This window comes from Nilaparvata lugens, chromosome 1 (genome assembly GCF_014356525.2).
Source record: "Nilaparvata lugens isolate BPH chromosome 1, ASM1435652v1, whole genome shotgun sequence".
Lineage (NCBI taxonomy): Eukaryota > Metazoa > Arthropoda > Insecta > Hemiptera > Delphacidae > Nilaparvata > Nilaparvata lugens.
In genome coordinates, this window is record NC_052504.1 from 55,050,768 (window position 1) to 55,071,116 (window position 20,349).

General features: G+C 32.4%; 1 protein-coding gene and 1 long non-coding RNA gene across 10 annotated transcripts in view; one reads left to right on the forward strand and one right to left on the reverse strand.

Annotated features, from left to right (window-relative positions):
• Positions 1 to 20,349, reverse strand: part of LOC111053445 (cytochrome b reductase 1) — a 73,968-nt gene that overhangs the window by 29,300 nt on the left and 24,319 nt on the right. For 4 of the 9 annotated variants that reach the window (XM_039437049.1, XM_039437059.1, XM_022340340.2 and 1 more), the window contains one exon: positions 18,184 to 18,292. The exons of 3 other annotated variants lie outside the window; for them this stretch is intronic. In XM_039437049.1, the coding sequence (XP_039292983.1) occupies positions 18,184 to 18,280 (97 nt within the window). In that variant the 5' untranslated portion in view covers positions 18,281 to 18,292. Of the gene's footprint in view, positions 1 to 16,710; positions 16,902 to 18,183; positions 18,314 to 20,349 lie in introns of those variants that run through there. 2 more of the 9 variants (XM_039437068.1, XM_039437111.1) reach the window with 2 other exon arrangements.
• Positions 5,299 to 8,614, forward strand: LOC120353424. The gene is made up of 3 exons (XR_005572390.1): positions 5,299 to 5,729; positions 7,074 to 7,193; positions 8,469 to 8,614. It is a non-coding gene; the product is annotated as an uncharacterized LOC120353424 (long non-coding RNA).

The window sequence follows — 20,349 nt, forward strand, 5'->3', positions numbered from 1 at the left end:
ATAAACATTATATGAAATCCTTAGGCCTTGGCTACTGTTATAATCACGACGTAATAATTTCTCAAGTATTTCAACTAATTTAGTCTTGTAAAATATAAGAAGAACGGAGAAAAGTTTTAAATGTTTATAGTTTTGTTAGACTATCATACCAAATATCCCACGAAAGGTCTAACAGCCGAAAACCATAGATTCTATGAGAAATTTGCAACAAAACGTGACCAGTAAAATGTTCATATATCGACCTTAGTTTTCGAGATCTATCGATTTTTGAAAATTGTCAATAACTAAAAAACTATAAGTCAAAATCTAATTCCAAGGATATGGATGGGAAGAGGAAAAAAAATAATAAGATCCATATAATGTTTCTTTTTTGACGTTTTTATGAGCACTCAAAGTTGAAAAAAATACATTCGTCGAGTTCAAAGACAAATTTCAAACAGTTTGAACGCTCATAAAACGTTCCAAAACGTCAAACAAAGAAACAAATGATATAGGTAGATAATATTTGAGATTTCTTCATTTTTCCAATTATATCCTTGGAATTAGATTTTGACTGACAGTTTTCTAGTTATTGACGTTTCTCAAAAAAATCGAAAAATGAAGTTTTGAAAACTAAGGTCGATGTAAGAAAATTTGACTGAACATTTTTCGTTGCAAATTTCAAGTAGAATCGATGGTCTTCGGCTGTTACTTCTTTCATGGGACACTCTGTATATAAGGTAGTTTGTAGTCGTGAAAAATCATCTTTGGATGGAAATAATATTAAATTGTAGAACCTGATTTTCATTCATATTTTCTAGTTTTTCTGTGAATTTTGTCTAGCATTACCACTGGGCGTCAATCGACTGCGACATCTAAATTTGATGTAAAGAAGAAGCTAGCAATTTGAGAGCTCCAACAATGTCAGATAAATTAGAACATCGGTCCAAAAAAAATTAGCAAAACAATTTTCGGAGTATTGAATTAATGTAATAGATTCTCAAAGGTCTTAACACTCACTGTATATCAGGTTGGGATTTAGATTAGGTTTGAGCGAGTTTTCGGATCACCCAGAGTTATTAGCGAAAGTGGGATTTTCCTCAACATATTTTTATATTCCAATAGACAATAATCAAATGAGATAAAACGAATGGATGTCTTGGTAGCCAGAAATAGTCTAGATCTCCGCTTTCCCGGCGCTATTATTTTGAGTTGTACAGGTTTTCCTTACGCATAGATGCTTGCAGTTTGAGAACACATTAAAATTTTGTAGGTCTACTGTGGAGAAATTATGAAAGGAAAAACTTCCTCTTTATAAATAAATCTTGAATGATAAATTCACTATATACCACCCTATTTCCGTATTGAACTGTGAACACAAACCATTTTCCCTTCTTGAAAAATAGTGAATTCATGAGCAAGAGAAGAATGAAAGCATGGATGGATAGGAATCCAACTTTTTAATAAAAATCGTACAGTAGATAAAATTTTGTAAATACGAACTTGAAATGGAAATTTTAAATATTGCACAAATATTTCAATATTATAGTTTTTGGACCTTGTTTTATAGTTTTTGGAAATGTTAACATCAATTATTGTGATTGTGATGTGTCAAAATTTAACTGTGATACGAGAGATGTACTCAAGTTTACTAAATTGGTAGCATTTCCAACCTCCTTCAGCCAGTTATTGTGAAGCACATGTAACAGCTTGCAACAATGGATGATGGGTCACACCCCCTCTGAAGCTCCGCCCAAAATATTATTGACCCGCGCATGTACCCAAATACTCATCTAAAATATGAATTCAGTGATTCAGTCTTTACAAAGAATAAATTCCAGTCAATTGAATCCTTACATTAATTGCTAAGACAGTAAAATAACTGAAGATTGAAACGCAATAGAGTAGAGAAAAATATAAATATTTATAAAAATTGAATAATAATAATTGACCGAGCGAAGTGAGGTCTAAGATTCAAGTCGACGGTTTGGCATTTCTCTTAATGTTTAAATGTTTATATGTTGCGCATTTACGGCGAAACGCGGTAATAGATTTTCATGAATTTTGACAGGTATGTTCCTTTTTTAATTGCGCGTCGACGTATATACAAGGTTTTTGGAAATTTTGCATTTCAAGGATAATATTAAAGGAGAAAGGAGCCTCCTTCATACGCCAATATTAGAGTAAAAATAAGACTAGAGAATTATTCATCATAAATCAGCTGACAAGTGATTACACAGATGTGTGGAGAAGCCAGTCTATTGCTGTATTTCCATAAGGTCTATAGTTTCAGTCAGGTACTTGTGGATGAGAATACTGCGTGAGGTCTACTGTTCACAGAACTACTAGTAGTAAAGAATTAATTAGCCAATTTAGATTATAAACCCTAAAAAAATGGATAAACATGGATTAGCTCAGTTGGGTAGCTCGATTTACGCCTACTTCATACTCTTTGTAGGTACCTATCCTATTATATTAAGCGAGCAATTTCTGTATATCTGTTTATATTTTTATATCTGGTTATTTATGTTCAACGGATCTCGAAAACGGCTCTAACGATTTTCACGAGATTTGGAACATAGTAGGTTTATGATATAAACTTCGTTTGCACTAGGTCTCATCCTTGGGAAAACTCACTGAACGACATTAAACGGATATTTTATCCTTGGCTGAAACAGCTGAGACTTTCGTCGTCTGAGGATAGTAAACAGTGAGCGAGTGATTCTGTGGAAAATCAAAATATCGCACCCCCGAAATTCATAAGTTGACGTATAGCCAGCTGTAAAATATAAACACGATCATTTTAGAGAATTGTATTCTGTCATGGCTAACTCTATCTACAGTAACTATCTATAGTAGGCTATGATTCTGTTTATCAATAGATAAAAATAGCGAGCGAAGCTCGTTGTCTATTAATTAAGAAAGTTTCCAATGTAATTTTTTAAGGCAGTAAAATTTGAATTTGAAAAAAGAATTATCAACAAACTCCTAACCAAAGAAAAGCTCTGTGCTCTGTTCTAATCGGAATGTATGAGACTCCATATACAGCTGATAGAAGGCGCAAACCGAACTGGCCAAGCATACAACAATGGAACAAACACGTGGCAAGTTCGCGCTCTCGATAAACACAACATTAATATTGGATCAGCTGATTGATAAGATTATTTTAAGCTTTCCAATGATTACAACATATGTTAGAATATCATGTGTCAATTATTTCAGTTCCATATGGCGTTCACCTTACCATGTTCATAACCTTACTTAATAGGAACCTTTTTCATCCTTTGAAACCCTTGGAGGCAAAATATCTCAAAATCCGTTCTTAGTGCGCGTCTAGCATGTTTGAAGAATATTTGTGCAAAGTTTCAAGTCTGTAGGCCAGAGCAGTAGTGTGATTTTACAACAAAATTATCGAGAAATGCCCTCTCCTTAACCCCCCCCCCCCTGTGCTCCTGATAGGAATTTTTCTGCATAGATCTAATTTTTTTCGTAGCTGAACAAAAAAGTTCCTCATGACTGCTGTGCAATGAGCGGATAAAAAGTACAACATTTTTGGGGGCCCCAGCTCCCTCAGGGGGGCAAATTTCTGAGAATCCTTTCTTAGTGGATGTTTTGAGGCTACCATAAACAATTGTGCAAATTTCAAGTTTTTACTTTCCTTGCCCTACTACCATAGGTAAGGAAAGTATTGCTTTTCAAAAAAATTAAGGTACCCCAATTTCAAGATTTCTATACGTTTCAAGGTCCCCTGAGCCCAAAAACATGATTTTTGGGTATTGGTGTGTGTGTGTGTGTGTGTGTGTGTGTGTGTGTGTGTGTGTGTGTGTGTGTGTGTGTGTGTGTATGTCTGTGAACACCATAACTCCATTCCTAATTAACCGATTGACTTGAAATTTTAAACTTAAGGTCCTTATACCATGATGATACGACAATAAGAAATTCAATAAAATTCAATTCAAGATGGCGGAAAAAATGGCGGATAATTACTAAAAAACCATGTTTTTCACGGTTTTCTCGAAAATGGCTCTAACGATTTTCTTCAAATTTATATCATGGATAGCTATTTATAGGCCCTATCAACTGACATGAGTCTCATTTCTGGGAAAATTGCAGGAGCTCCGTAATATTCTTGAGAAAAATGGCGGATAATTACTAAAAAACCACGTTTTTCACGATTTCCTCAAAAATAACTTGACCGATTTTTTCAAATTCATACCCTGTATAGTTATTTATCAGCTCTATCAACTGGTATGAGTCTCCTTTCTGGGAAACCAATGGGGGGTCCACCCCATCCTTGAGAAATGGACTTAGTAACCTCCTTCTCGTGCATGAGGTAGGTAGGTAGCGCAGTTCATAAAAAGATCACATAGTCGAGATATTTCATCTGTAGAATAGCTGTTTTTACGACTTTAAAAAAATGACGACTAAAAAAAAAACATCGAGTTTCACAATTCACACAAAGAAAAAGTTCTCTGAAAACAATTATATATACACATATACAGAAGTCTGATCGTAGTTTCAAATATGAGCAAGGAAAGTTGTGTGAGTTGTCATACCAGATTTTTGGGCTTAAGCCGTGTTTTCGTAACGGGCAGACGGCAGAATTCACTTTCAATTAACATTGGTTCTTATGGGAGAGTTCACCCATCGACAGAAAGTTGAGCAGAAAAAAAGAACTGTTCAAATCAGAAACGAACTGTCGTTCATTTTGCCGTTCTTTTTAAGGCCTATCAACACAATGAGATTTTTCCAGCTCGAAATCGGTTTTCAAGTCCGAGGCCGTAGGCCGAGGACTAGAAAAGATTGAGAGCTGGAAAAACATTTTTGCCCGTGGTGCGAACGATATTTTTCGCCACACTACAGGTATTGCTGACAAAATAAATAGTCTAAAGAATACAAAATAAAGAATACTCGTTAAGCCATCGTACCTATCTCTTGATTTTAGTGGTAGAAGATTTGCAGTCAGGATTTCAGATTCTTTTAAAATTCCACTTGGAATACCACAGTCATCTTCAAGCATTTTTGAAAATTTGGAATGCACTATTCAACAATAAATAATTGAATAAAACTGGTCGCGAAGCGAATTAATTTGATTCGAAACTGGAACTGAAATCATGGCGACTTTAGCTGATGATGAAAGTGGCCACTCGCCCGATCTAGCTGATGACTTATTAACTACTTCCATGAGCGGCTGGAAAGAGACAACTTTCTGGCCTAGCCCGGAAAAGAAACCCTTTTCTGACGTCGTCTGCAAACAAGGTCTTTCAGATCTACGTAGGGACTGGAAAACAGCTGCTTTCTGTGCAGTGTGGCGAAAAAGAACTAATTTCGGGATTCTGTCGACGGGAACAGACAGCTTCGAATTCTTTTTCTGCTCTGATCACGTGACACCGGCAGAATAATTCTTTCTCTGGATCAGACGCCATGTTCTTTTTAACCTCAATCTTTGATTGTTGGTTGGTTTGTTTTGATATTATTTTGCTGTCGGTTGTCAGATTTCGGATTGCTACTATTATACTGTGAAATTAATTTGCAGTAGAAAATTGAGGTTTAAAATATTTCCATTGATTTCTTTATTCTTATAATTTTTACAAGAGAAATTGAAAATGGATTTACAACAGAAAGGCGTAAAATTCATTATAAAATTGATGTGACAGTTCAAAGTTTTGTACTTTCCAGACCTGCACAACGAATTACCTATTTGAAAAATAGAATATGGTTAAAAATTGCTGATATGATAGAGGATTCAAGTAAGTAGACTTAAAATTCTCATAATAAAGTAGGCTAGATCTACCGTACACAATTTAATATAGTTTTTATAAGTAGACTCCCAGCATGTTTACAATTTTTATTCAGGTAGCCTAAGCCTACTGTAGTAGGCCTTTAATAACCTAGTCTCTAGGTCTAAATTGCTATCTTTTTCATTTTTCAAGAAGTTAGAAGTTGACAAAAGTTTATTTATTTAAAGTATAATTTCTAGTATTTAATAATAATGTAATTGTAAAGCCTAGACTAGGCTGTTTGTTTATGGTAGAGAATTATCACAAGAAAGAGATAAATCTAATCAATTATTTAAACTCATTCAAGCTTGATTGATTAGATTAACATTAAATGATCAGATTCAAAACATTATTCAACCAAGATAACATTTTGCATTTCATTATAAGATAAGATAGCATTTTATGCTAACAATCTTTTAAACTTTCATTGAGTTGGCCTAATCACAAAATACATTTTTTATAATGCAGCTAGTAGTTTACACAAACCAATTTATTGAAAATAACATCATTATTTGACTTTGAAGTATTTCATTACATTCTTAGTCCTAAACTTCCATTATCCTTGCTGTACCTCAAAATATTGTAAACCCATAGTTTATCAATACAATAACAAAACTAACCTGACTATTAGAACATTTACTTTGTCTTTGGTACCTATCTATAAATTAATCTTCTTTTAATTAATTTAAATTCACTTGGAAACAAAATTACATAGATTGTTAACCTATAGAAATAACTTGATCAGAGTCAGTGTAATTGAATATTGAAAGAAGATAAAATAGGTAGGTACTATTTTTCTGGTTGACCATTGCTACCAAACTCATTTAAAACTAAAATAGTAATGTATTTGAAACACTTATTCATGCTCTATAGATCGATATATTGCGTGAGGCCAGGTAAATCAATGTAAATAGTATAAATTAAAACATGAGACACACAACATAGATCGATAATAAAGACACTGGAAAACTTACATTATAATCGGAAATATTCAAGGAACTGTGTCCCTTTTCTCGACCGAACAGAGAGTGTAATGTAAGTTATTTAGTGTTTTTAATCTAAGCTATCCATGTCGTGTGTCTCTTGTTTTAATTTATATTATAAAACTTTAAAGTGTTTTCTGTTATGTGCTACGAATGTAAGTAGGCTATATACTTATAGTATGTATAGTCTATCTAATGTAAATAGTTTTTCGAGGCCCAGTTCACTTCTAATTTATTCAAAGTCCAAACTAAGTATTATCATTGATGATTAACTTCACTTTATCTCCAAAATGGATATATGTTGAAAGATTAAATATGTTTCTTTTTTCAGGTACTATTTACAAACAAAATATTGAAGAGAATGTGCTCAAAAGGAAATGCATATGAATTCTTTTTTGTTGACCAGGATGGAAAAATTCTTTGGAACCCATGGTTAGAATAAGTTAGTTAGGTAAGATAAAATTACACCCATTTTTCAAACTTCATATAGGCGATGTCATTTTATACAGTTTCCCATTTTTTTCAAAAAGTTTATCCACTTCGATGTTTTATTATCGACTTGATGTTAGATATTCAAATAGTAAGACATAACTATGGTATGTGACTAAAATAATTGAAATACTGACTGAATTTTGAAATCATTAATAGCTTACAGTATACAATATTTCGAAATAACGTGAAACCACATGATATGAAGATGGACAGTTGAGAAGAATGTTTAAAAAATAATGTATTCACTGTTTCAGGGAATAGAGCTGTTCATAAAATTTGGAATTCCTTCCATAAAGAAATAATTTATGTAACAGAATCTAATAATGTGATAACATTAAATCAATAATTTGATGTTAAAATGTTATCACATTATTAGATTTTGTTTCATAAATTTCTTTATGGAAGGAATCTCAAATATTATGAACAGCTCTATTCTCTGAATAGATAAGTGAATACATTGTTTTTAAAACAATCTTCTCAAATGTCCATCTTGATCTTGAGTAAATGATGAACTTTATGAATGACCATACATTAGAACTATGAATAGATGACTTCAAAAATTCACTCAGCAAGTGCTGGTAGAAAACACTGAATAATAGCTTTAATGACAGTGATTCCACCTTTTAAAATTTATGATTGAATTTATTAAATGCCTGCATTATTTTGAGAGATTCATGTATTTACAGTTTGGTATTTATTTTCAAATCACTTAGTTCTACTTATAATGTTGTAGATAATCATCATTTCAGATTAAGCAATTAATTTATTGATCATTTCCATTTGTTTCATTAAACTTGTTTCTCTGAATGTAGAACTAATAATTACTTTATGCAGTACATTTTGGAAGAGTTTAGTAAACCAAACGGTCGAAAAGTAGGCCTACTGACCACAGAAATAAATGAATTGTTCATGGTATCCAAAAATATGCTGTTCACCAACAAGTTCTTTTGACCTTGGGGCACACTGATTAATCCCAATTCCTGCATGGAGATTTATTTATTTATTCAATCAATCATTCAGAATTACACAACTTACAGATTGATGCTAACAATAATTTAACTGATTGTTGGTTTATTATTTCTCATATAATATTACTTTGTCATTATTGGGGGGTTTCTTCCCAAGAAATATAATTAAAAACTTATACAGATTACAAACAATCAATTCCAGAATTCACTTTGCAAAGTTTTTTATGATGAATAATAAATAATTATCAATAACTTTTTGATTTCAGGCCTAGAGGTGTACCAGCCAGAAGTAGAGGATGACAAAGAAAATCAACTATGAATAATATTCCATGTATATGATTCATGTATGATGTAGTAGCCTACAGAAGAAAGAGATGGACTAATCTAAGAAATATATTCATTTTTCAGTACATCTTGATGTATTTATTTAATGTTATTCATAATAATATCTTCTTTTTCTGATCGCTCCTGCTAACTGCTTCAATTCAGGTAGTTTTGAAGAAAACAGCAAGTGACATGAAATTAATAAAATATGTTTTAATTGTTTATACTTGAGGGATTTTTAAAACTATATTTAACCCAAAGCATCGAACTCTTATTAACAACTTTATTGGTTCTGTATGGCTTCTGCTTTTTTGGAACTAATAAAATTATTTAACATTGCTGACTGGCAAATGCTATAGGTAACACGTAGTTAAATAATAGACTTGAATTGGATATAAAAATAGGGTATCACAATTATTATGTATTGTATTAAGAATTAAGTAATAGTACTTATTTACTGCATTGAAGGGGTAATAATTCTTTGAATATGAAAAATAACTTGAGCAAAAGTTGAAAATATGATGTTCCAAGCCACATCAAATATAATCACTTTCAATTCTACCTTTTAGGCTATATTTCCAAGGTTTTGATTAAAATTGATAAGCTTTTAGAACATTATAGTGAATAAGGAGTTTGAAAGGCTACTCTAATTCTAATTAATACCCTAATAAAGTATTAATTTTGATAGGGCAACTTTAATGGTTAATTGTAGAAAATAACTAGTAGGCCTACCCTAAAATATTCAAAATAAGCATGACCAGTTTCTAATTATGTCATTGTCAAGAGAGTCCTTATTGAAAATGTCGAAACTAATCATGTTTCATTTTGGAATATCACAAGGGTACTAGTTACCTTCTATAATTAATAAATATTCATCCATTTTAAAATAGGCTATGTGTTATTTAAAGTACCATAACAGAACTCGTTTATTAAAGCAAGATATAGTTATCTCAACAATAATTATTAGAATTAGTTCGCCTGTTTGAATACACTTTGTACATGTCATATGTGTTAATCTATAATAATAATAATTTCCAATATTCGTATAGTTTTTACTGGTGAGGAGTCCCTAATTGAACATTGCCTGAGAAGGCATATTGATTTAGGCAGTCAATTGGCCTCACGATTCTTATACATGATTGTATATCAGCCGGGACCATACCCATCCAATGATCAAAAAGGGGACTGCTAAAATAAAATTGCCTAAAAAACGTTTACAATATTGATATCCCTTGGTGTAATATATCCCATAGATTCCAAAAATGCCAAAATTAAAGCACTTATTTGTTATTTATTTATTGATTTTCTTTTCGATAGAGCTTCAATAGGCCTTTGAAGTTGAATACGGTACTCATAGTAGGTAGGCCTACCTATTACCGATGTGATTCAAAGAACATGCATTGACTCTGAAGGCAATTGATTCTAGTTAATAAAATAATTATAATAATATCTTATTAATAATGGAATGCTTCTAGTTAATAAAATAATATCTTATTAATAATGAAATACAATTAGTTACTTCAAATAATTTACCCTTACAAATTTCAAGCATAGGAAATGAAAAGTTAACTCTTAGATTGACATGCCTATAAAGCATAGAATTTTGCATAATTATTGAAGTAACTAATAATTGTGGAAAAGTTATCTGAGTTTTAAAAAGCAATTAATTCACTTTATTGAATTAAATCTCCAATAATCATTTCAGAATTACCTTTTGGACAACCCAAAAAGTTCATTACCCATAACACATAAAGCAAAATTCATGTCAAAGAACTAGTTCTTTGAATGTTACTGTTTCTGCCCGCCTGGGTGCGCTGCAATCGATTCTGCTTCTGCCCGTTACGAAAACACAGCTTTAGTAGTTTGGGCTGTGGTGTGATTTAAGTCTGTCAGGGCTTAGCCTTTTTTAGATATGGATTTTTATTCTATTGATAAAATTTGTGTCCATTATTTGTTATTATATTCTTTAATTTTTATAAGTTTTGGAATTTTGACTTCTCAATTTGTTTTATTTTTACTTTTTTCATAAGTATATGAAATCTTTGTATTTTTCATTTTTGAATTAGGTGGTATATTTGTTGTTTTTATTATTTATTATTGCATAAGTTAGTATTATTTTTATAATTATTTTTTTTCATTTGTATCTGTATAATTTTTATTGTTAAGGAGACATATTTGGGGAAACCCGTTGTCTCCATTGTGAATAAATAAATAAATGAACTATTAATTGCGTGCAATAACGCTTGCGATTAATAACTAAAATAACATAGTATTGTCTCTCGAACTTTCTCTGCTTTGAACTTGGACTGTCCTGTTGCCAGTATTGTATGAAGTATCCAGTATACAGTATACAGTATACTGCCATACAGTATCCAGTATGAAGGAGATTAGCTTTTGATGTTAGCATTTTTGATACACCAACCTAAACAGCCATTAGCCGTTTTCACACCGATATCTCTCCGACACGACATACAGACAGGATTTACTCTGATGGACAGTATAAAAGGAGGCTGCGGTTTGTAACTGCACGAGGTCTACTGTTCACAGAGCTACTAGTTATACATAGAACTAAACTTAATCAATATCAATAAGCATCTATATAATTATTATTATTCCTTGGTAGGAGTAGTTTTACCAAGGAGTAATTATTATTATTATTATTATTATTATTATATATATAGGCTATTACTGTATATATATTATTTTTCTAAGGGTTGTGTGGCAGAGAGCACCTGTAGTCCTAACTCCACCCAAAATAAATACAATGAATCAATCAAATCGACCAATAATCTAATCACGAGAGAAAGTTATTATTCGTTCACAATTCGATCTGTTTGAAATAGATCTGATAGTGGGAAATTTAATTATTTATTTGTTTTGATTCTCAAAATTCTTTCTGAAGTTGTTTTATTCCCCATAACTCGAAAGCATATACTGTTTGTCTTTAGCTTTTGTCAGTTCTATTAGGGTGCTTTTATCATGTCCAAATGAGTCTGTGCATGCGTAATAGCGAAACAGGATCATTTTATAAAAATTAAGCATAGTGAATTAGAGATCGAACTCATAACTATTGTTTATTGATAATGTCCTCATGTCCTACGACTCGAGTTTGGTTGTTTCAATACAACTTTTTATCATAAAAAACGTTGAATAAATTAAAATGTTAATATTTCAAGATTTTATTTAGAAGAGTGAGATAATATGTCACAGTAGTCCTCTACCTAGGCTCCGATCTACCAGGCTAGGCTAGGCCTCTCTAGGTTCCTAGTATCACAATTGCAGATTGCACGAAGCATCAAATTCCATTACTATCATCATCTAATGGTTGTGACTAATGGTTATTATTATTTACACAGAAAAAAGCTTCAAGAGAAATTGTTGTATTCTGAACAATGGAATTTTCTTTGAATGTGTGATTCATACAACGATTATGCAATAGTTAGAGAAACAAGAAATGATATCTTGACTGGAATGACGCGCTCTTCATTAAATGCAAATCACGACTTCCACCACGGTATGCAACAGAGAACAGAAGTCAAGCAGTAGCCAAGCTAGCAATATGTTACGGATAGTACTATAACAAGGCGTGCTAAACAGGGTGGGGTGAAACCCTCACATATGACGCCTTTAATTAAAACTAAATCGTCGACATTCATCCCCCAATATCGCTACACCCCTCTTCACTAATCCACCCCTCCAAGTGGGGCCACGCGTTGCAATACTTTATAAACTACTGTAAACAATTAGTTTTCTTAATGCTAACCAAATTCTTATGAATAGCACTCTGTTTTTTTGTCGACGAGATATGTTGCATTTCAATTAAAAACTTTTCGAGTGAAATTAATAATTTCTAGAATTGATCAAACTCAATAATCACGTAGATCATGTGTGGTCTAAAAGTAAAAATGAAAATGATAAATAATGGAATTATTATGAAGGTCCATTTGAAAACTGAGGTTTTTCATTATTGCATTGAGATACAATGGAAATATTACAATTCTAGCAAGCTGTTAGTTTGTTACTATTATAGACTTTAAATTGTTACTAAGGAGTTCAATTACTATTTAGTAGTTCTATTGTTACTACTATTCAAGTTAAATTCATCATTAGACAACAATATTCTAGATTTTTATCATCATTAATTAAAAAAATTATCGCTTTTCACGAATACAGACAAAACGTACATGTTGATGTTCAATTAACCTTTGTAAGCTTGAGAAAATTGTATCAGGACTTCTAAATATTCCTTCAATTTTAATTAAAATTAATATTCATATACAGAATGCGTACTTGTTTTGGATTATTGGTTTTTTATTCATCAATGTAACGGACTATATTGATGAACTAATTCAATTATTCATCATTTTCAATTCTTGAGAAAATAATGATGTAATAAAGAAGAAGTAGTTTTAAAACGAAAAACGTGGAAAACGTCAACCGCAAACATTTTTATCAGATGGATCCATTCTATTCCAACGACTTTACGTGACTTGAAAAACAGGAAAACTACACTTCAGGAAAGCTATACTCAAAGGTTTTCTTACAGAATTTTTACAGCACCCATTGAAACATTTTTTCTTACAATCCTATTTATATTTAGGAATCCCACTATTATAGTATATAATGTTCTCTAAGCGATGTTAAAAAAAACAAGATACAATTATAAGATTATAACTCGTGAGTATAATTACAACAATAATCGCAATGTCACATAAAATTGGCTTAATTCACACAGAGTTTCGTATAATCATTTCTATTACTATTGCGATGATGTATTAATGTTCAATATTTTATCATAAACGGATCCATCAGAAGGAGAAACAATTTAGATGATCTTAGCTTGATTCTCAATGAGTTTATTGTTAAAAGCAAAGTTTCTTAAGTGTAATTAGAAATTGAATTAGTGACCTTCTCAAGTTAGAGTAGACAGACGAGACTGTATTGTTTATAAGTAGACTAGCTCTAGATTATTCAACTAAACTAGTTGAGTGCCTAGTTTTGTGAGACACTTCATTTGGGAGAATCTTTTTTTACAAACATTACGAAATGCATTATTAATTGAAAGGGCAATGAACCGTGTTGTGCAAAGGTGTTTCCGGTCGAGAAAAGTAAGAATCAAACATAACAGGATAAAAATAATAAGACTCTGATGTCAAAACTACTACATTTGTTCAGAGAACGTTTTTTCAATTCAATTTTCATTGACTCAGTTTCAGTGACTCAAATAAACTTTTTTTGAACAAAAAAATATAGTGGCATTGACAACATCAATGCATTATCATATTTTTCCATTATGGAGAAATACCACATCTTCCATACATACAATGTATTGAAAACGCAGATCAAAAATGAAGATGTCACCGTCAACCGATAATACATTAATAGGCGCACACTCAGTTCAAATCATTCAATCTGATTATGCTCTAAGAAGAGGAGCACAGATTTGTAAGCCGGATCAAAGGCACGCGACAGACAACATTTAGTGACAGGAGGGGCGGTGAAAACGGAAATTACTTATCAGGAATCAAAACTGACAAATTTTCATGTGTTCTTATTTGAGTGAGCACGCGACCTGTGATATTTTTAGTTCGACTTTATTAAAATGTATTTAACCAGTCTATAACCTTTGAATAGAATTGATAGGATTCAAGACACATGTCATTGACATTGACACAATAGTTACACCTAATCGGCCAGGGTTTGAGGGAGTGTTTGAAGAAATCCTGATCCAAAGCACTGTTCAAATAGTAAGCATTAGACGAGGTATTAACAATTTGGTTCTCTTCTTAATCTTGTTGTTTGGAAGGGTTTAAAAGAAAGTGACATATTAAAAATACAGAATACAGAATATGAAGACAGCAACTGAAATTTAACGTAACTAAGAAAATACCAAATTTGCGTTATTTTGATTCGGGTATTTAAAGTATTATGATATGTTTTGGGATCTATATTAGAATAATATTTGTAATAGATTTATCACAAATACACAACAGCCAATAATTTTGCTGCTTCAAACTCATGATTCATGAGTTGTAAATCGCTCTAGGTGGTTCGGAACCCACCTAAAACTGTAGGTCCATTATTTATCTCTCATTATCATCAGCCTCATTACCCACGCACAAGCCTAGTTCATGTGGGCATTACCCTCAGCAAAAAATAATTAAATAAAAGATTAGTTCTTTGATATTTGTTAGACAGATATATGCATTATAGTTATTGCTTTGGGTACCAAACAATTCGTATTTGTTTCTGTAGAATGTTCTTGAAAATTATAAGGTTCCATCTGTGATTTAACTTATTTTTGTTTGATTATTTAGACTATATTACATTATATTGTCATGACATTTCTAATGTATTTATGATGTGATGTTTATGACTTGTGATAATATTGTAATATCGGGACACCGAGCTTCGCTCGTAATTTTTATTTAAGGATAAAAAGAGCACAATTCTCTAAAATTATCATGTTTATAATGCACAGCTGGCTATACGTCATCTTATGAATGTCGGGGATGCGATATTTTGATTTTTCACATACTAACTCGCTCACTTACATTTTTACTATCCACAGCTGTTTCAGCCAAGGATGAATTATCCTTTTCATGTCGTTCAGCAAGTTTACCCAAGGATGAGACCTAGTGCAATCAAATCTTTATATCATAAACCTACTATGTTCCAAATTTCGTGAAAATCGTTAGAGCCGTTTTCGAGATCCGTTAAACATAAATAACCAGATATAAAAATAACCAGATATAAAAATAACCAGATATATAAATACAGAAATTGCTCGCTTAATATAATAGGATTATATACGCATAACATGAAAATAGAATTGAACTGAATAAAATTATCAATCAATAATATCATTGATGTATTTCATTCATATAATTAATCACAGATTACCCAGAGATTCAGAGAACCCAGTAGGATATTTTTGTGGTCAATTTAATGGAGAGAAACTGGCATTGAATTTAATCATCCTAAACGTACCGTACCATATTCTTTAATAACAAAATTCTAAATCATTTTCAAAGCCGCTAAAATATTTTTTTAGAACCACTTCTAATAGAGAAAATCTAATTTATCCATTCAGGCCGCTCACCCTCCCACTGAATTGAAAGATGAGCTGAAGCAGAACATATTGGTGCGTATCAGTGGTCTATTACGTCATAGCTGACTCCCTTTTCGGCAGAATTGCATTGTTTGCTTGAATCACGTGCGAAATAGGCGTGTAATTTCGACCACGAATTATCATATTATGACAGCGACGTTTCGGCTTCTTCATTACGATTCGCGACGGTAGGGGAAAGCACCCCGCCTAGAAACAGGTGTAGGCTCTATTTCACCCCTAACTTCAACCTTCTCCATCCCCAGTTGTTGTCCTTTTTGTAGGCGAGCAAAGCTCCTAATGAATAAATGCATTTTGTGCAAAATATTGGTATTTGCAGCTGTTTCTGGGCCAAATCAAAAATAAATCCTTTTCGACACTTGTCAGATTAAGGCATCAATGTGAATCTGTCCTTTTTCTCCCTACTAGCTTGAGCTTGTTGTCAGCCTGCTTTTCAGGCAGAACATCTGCTTTTGTCTACAAGTTTCAAATCGATGGAAATTATATTTGAATGATTTACAATAAAATACAGAAGTCCAATGCAGATATGAATCCAACTACAGTAATTCATCAGAAAATATATTGCATAACATATGTCATTTTCACAAAAGACACCCGAGATAATCAACATGAATAATATAGAATGCGGAATAAGACAAGAAATGGAAAATTTTGGTATCAGTCAAGGTGTATGAGTTAAATTTACATCTTATTTTCCTCTTCGTAAAAGTGCTACTGTATGGAGGGAGAGTAGACTACCATGAAATATTTAACAATTTTAATAAAATAAGAGAGAATGTGAATGGAACTACTAATAACAACTGCAAGTAGTAGAGAAGGTGATAGTATATTAGATATTCATCTACATTAACTTTGAATTGCCACAGCCACTTATTTATTAACCTTGATTTTAGAAACCTATCTCAAATCCTTTTCTTCGATATCATACGCCTGTGGAAACGACCTACGTAAAACGTTCAAAAAGAAAAATGCAAACAATTTTTACTGAAGCGGTCTCTAATGGTTTTTGAGATATAGTTTGGGATGCTACTGCAAGTGTTACATATAACACATACCTGATCGATTAAAGCAATTTCCAGAGTACACTTGACTTGTGTACACGACAAGTGTCAAGCACGCACTACGAAAAGTTATACAATAATTACTTGAACTTGGACTAAAGATACATTCCGAGATTTAGAAGAATGCTAAGCGTTCGGCATTATATAACCAAACAAACGGTGAATACATAACCGGTCTCTATCATCCGTCACTGAGTTTGTTCACCCAAGTTATTCTCTTCAAAAATGTGACGATCTAGAATGGTTATGCTGCACTTGAACAGTATGAATCAACATCGTTGATAAGTATAGTAAACATCAATTGATACGAGTGAGAGTCCAATATTTTCCATGGTAGTTATTTTGTAAACAACAAATAAGTGGATATTTATGAATGAAAATTTGAGTGAGTGTCCAGTGAAAGCAAGTAACACCAAATAGAATCTAAACTGTATATCAAAATAGAGAGATAAGATGAGTAAATTGATGACAAGTTCTCAGAATGAAAGAAATCATATTAAAACTTCAAAAGTGTCTAATCAATGAGAGCATAACAGTTAATTAATACAAATTTATTTTACTCTGAAAAGTATCGAACAGGTCAAGAGATGAACAAATCTAAACTTTCCTTTATTAGCCTACTATTTGAGGATTTAATTTCCTTGGGAGAATTAAAGGTTTAGAAGAGTTGCTGTGGTATTATTTTAAGGGGAAAGTAGATTCCTGAAAGTGTGATATTTCGAAGGATATTTTGCTGTTATATATGTATTCTATACAGTACTTTCACATACAGTCCTACTCACTTAAATGATATATATATATATATATATATATATATATATATTGATCTGTATATAAAAATATTGAACGATATTTTCACTGAAACAAAAATTGATAAACTAACAATAATTCAATTGTGAAAAAAACAAGAATTTCAGCGATAGCAGTTTTGGAGAAACAGTCAACCGAAGGTGTTCAAAACAAAACAAAAATGAATTCTATATTTAACAACACCAACAATCCTTCCAAATCTCCCTAGACTATTTAGAGTATTTTATTTACAGAGATTGAAATTTTACACTCATGGAGTTTACCGTATAATGTTCATTCTCTGTAGGTACCATTGAATGCATACATATGCCAAATTATAAAATTGAAATATTCAGTTATCAACTTGGAAAACCTGAACTTAGCTTTATGGAGGTATTTATTCCATTCCTATTGAGTTTGATTTGTCAGAAAGAGAGAAGGTGGAAAATACTTTATATTTGGCGATAAAATGATTGGAATTCAACAAAGGATTATTAATGTGCGGCTGTGCGACAGTGTAGTCAATTACAATGACAATTTATGAGATAAATCAGTGGAATTATTAGTATGTGGAAATATTCAGTTGTGAGGAAAACGTGTGTGGTGAATAAGTCTATTAAAACTGCAAAGTTAAAGTGAATGTGACAGCGAAGCGCAGAGTTGTAGGATATAGGCTACCTCGGGTGCGATCATTGGTGGACTCTGCCATACCGTCGCTGTTTTCCGCTGTTTTGCCCGGCCGAAGGCTCATGCTCGAAGGATCCTCCTCTACCATGAGGATACCGGCCTGCAATACAACAATCCACAACTGAAATCAACATTAAAGAAATAAAAATTGTGAAGACAGATGAAACCAAACACCGAAACCTAAGCATCAAGTTAATAAGTTTCGTGAGAAGAATGAACCCCAAAATAAGGATATAATGTGAGATAATAGTGGATTAAAAAAACAAAATTGATGACTAAATTTATTCACGATAATTAGATTTGGAAAATTGTAGTTCAAGAAGAAAAACGTTATAAATAATAGTAAATAATCAGCACCACATAATCTCTACAACATGGAGTTTCACCAACTAGTAAGTAAGGCTACCTATGTTAGTGACAACCCAAAGTAGAAGTTATGTGGTGCAGAAAAAGAATAATAGCAACAAAAACGCAGATATGAATACATCAAACCCAATATAATATGATAGGAGAGATGTGAAATAAAATATTAAAATATAGGATTGAACCAATAGATAGCTTGTGATTAGTCCAGGGCAATGAATGCTCAAATAAAGGTATAGAGGGAAATGTTTGGAAAACAGTTTTCAACTCCACAGCTCTTCTAAGGATAGTAAGAGGATTATCATATCAAAAGTCCTCACCCCTACCCCCTGTGCTAAACGGGTGGGTGTGGTTTGAAAGTACCATTTTTCATTTTTCGCATATATCTCGGAAACTATGCATCCTACGAACATTAGTATTCTGTGCAAAATTGAAGCTTACAAAATTATCAACAAGTTTTGTCCTTTACATTTTTTCATATCTCTCATAGTTTCTGAGATATCCGCTCTTGAAGGTGAGACATTTTTTGAAGAAACAATTCTGCCTTCAATTTTTTCATCTCTTCGGCCTTATCATTTTTGAACGATTGATGATGAAAATCCGTGCTGATTATGAGCGGATAGAGCATCAAATTATCTTCAATTTGATGTATATTTTCACTATTTTACGCATTTCCCTATGACTGTTGCAGCAGTTTTAGTGTTGAGAGTGAAATTTTCTGTTCTGTGCATTGAATTATCTTTCATTTCATGTATGATCCGACTATTTTACGCATTCCCATGTGACTGTTGCAGCAGTTTTAGTTTTGAGTGTCTTTGTTTGGTAGGAAGTTTCGAAACACCCCTTGTGTTTAGTTCTGCAGACGTTCCAATAGGTACTCAATATGAATTTTCATACTGAAGCACACTGCCAATTTATGATGACAGAATAGTGTGATATTCGAAGAAAGTCACTTGTTGCAAATCATGAGATTCGACACTCAATAGATGAAACAAGAATTTGCTGATTACGAGATTGTAGAGCATTAAATTATCTTTCATTTCATGTATAATTCGACTATTTCACGCATTCCCATACGACTGTTGCAGCAGTTTTAGTTTTGAGTGTCAAATCTCAAGATTTGCAAGAAGCGACTTTCTTTGAATATCACACTATTCTGTCATCATAATTTGGCAGTGTGCTTCAGTATGAACATTCATATTGAGTACCTATTGGAACGTCTGCGAAACTAAACACAGGGGGTGTTTCTAAACTTCCTATCAAACAAAGACACTCAAAACTAAAACTGCTGCAACAGTCGTATGGGAATGCGTGAAATAGTCGAATTTATACATGAAATGGAAGATAATTTAATGCTCTACAATCTCGTAAATAGCACATCCTTGTTCCATCAATTGTTGAAAAGTGATAAGACTTGAAAGAGCGGAAAAATGGAAGAAAAACTGGTTCTTCGAAAATGCATCACTTTATAACATACATATTTCGAAAAGTATCGGATTTATCGAAAACTTCTACCAAACAAAACTTGTAGGAAATTTATTAAGCTTCGTTTTAATTTTATTGTAGTTGATTATGTCAATAGAACACATTGTTTCCAAGATATAAGCACCCTCATCCCTCCAGCACATAATGTAGGGGTTGAAATTTTTATATGCTCACCTACAAACTAGTCTCAACAAATCTGTAAAGTCGAAGATCGTGTTCCAAACATTCCCTCCAAATTCCATTGTCAACTGATCTATTGTTGCTGAACAGAAAATTTCACTCTCAACACTAAAACTGCTGCAACAGTCG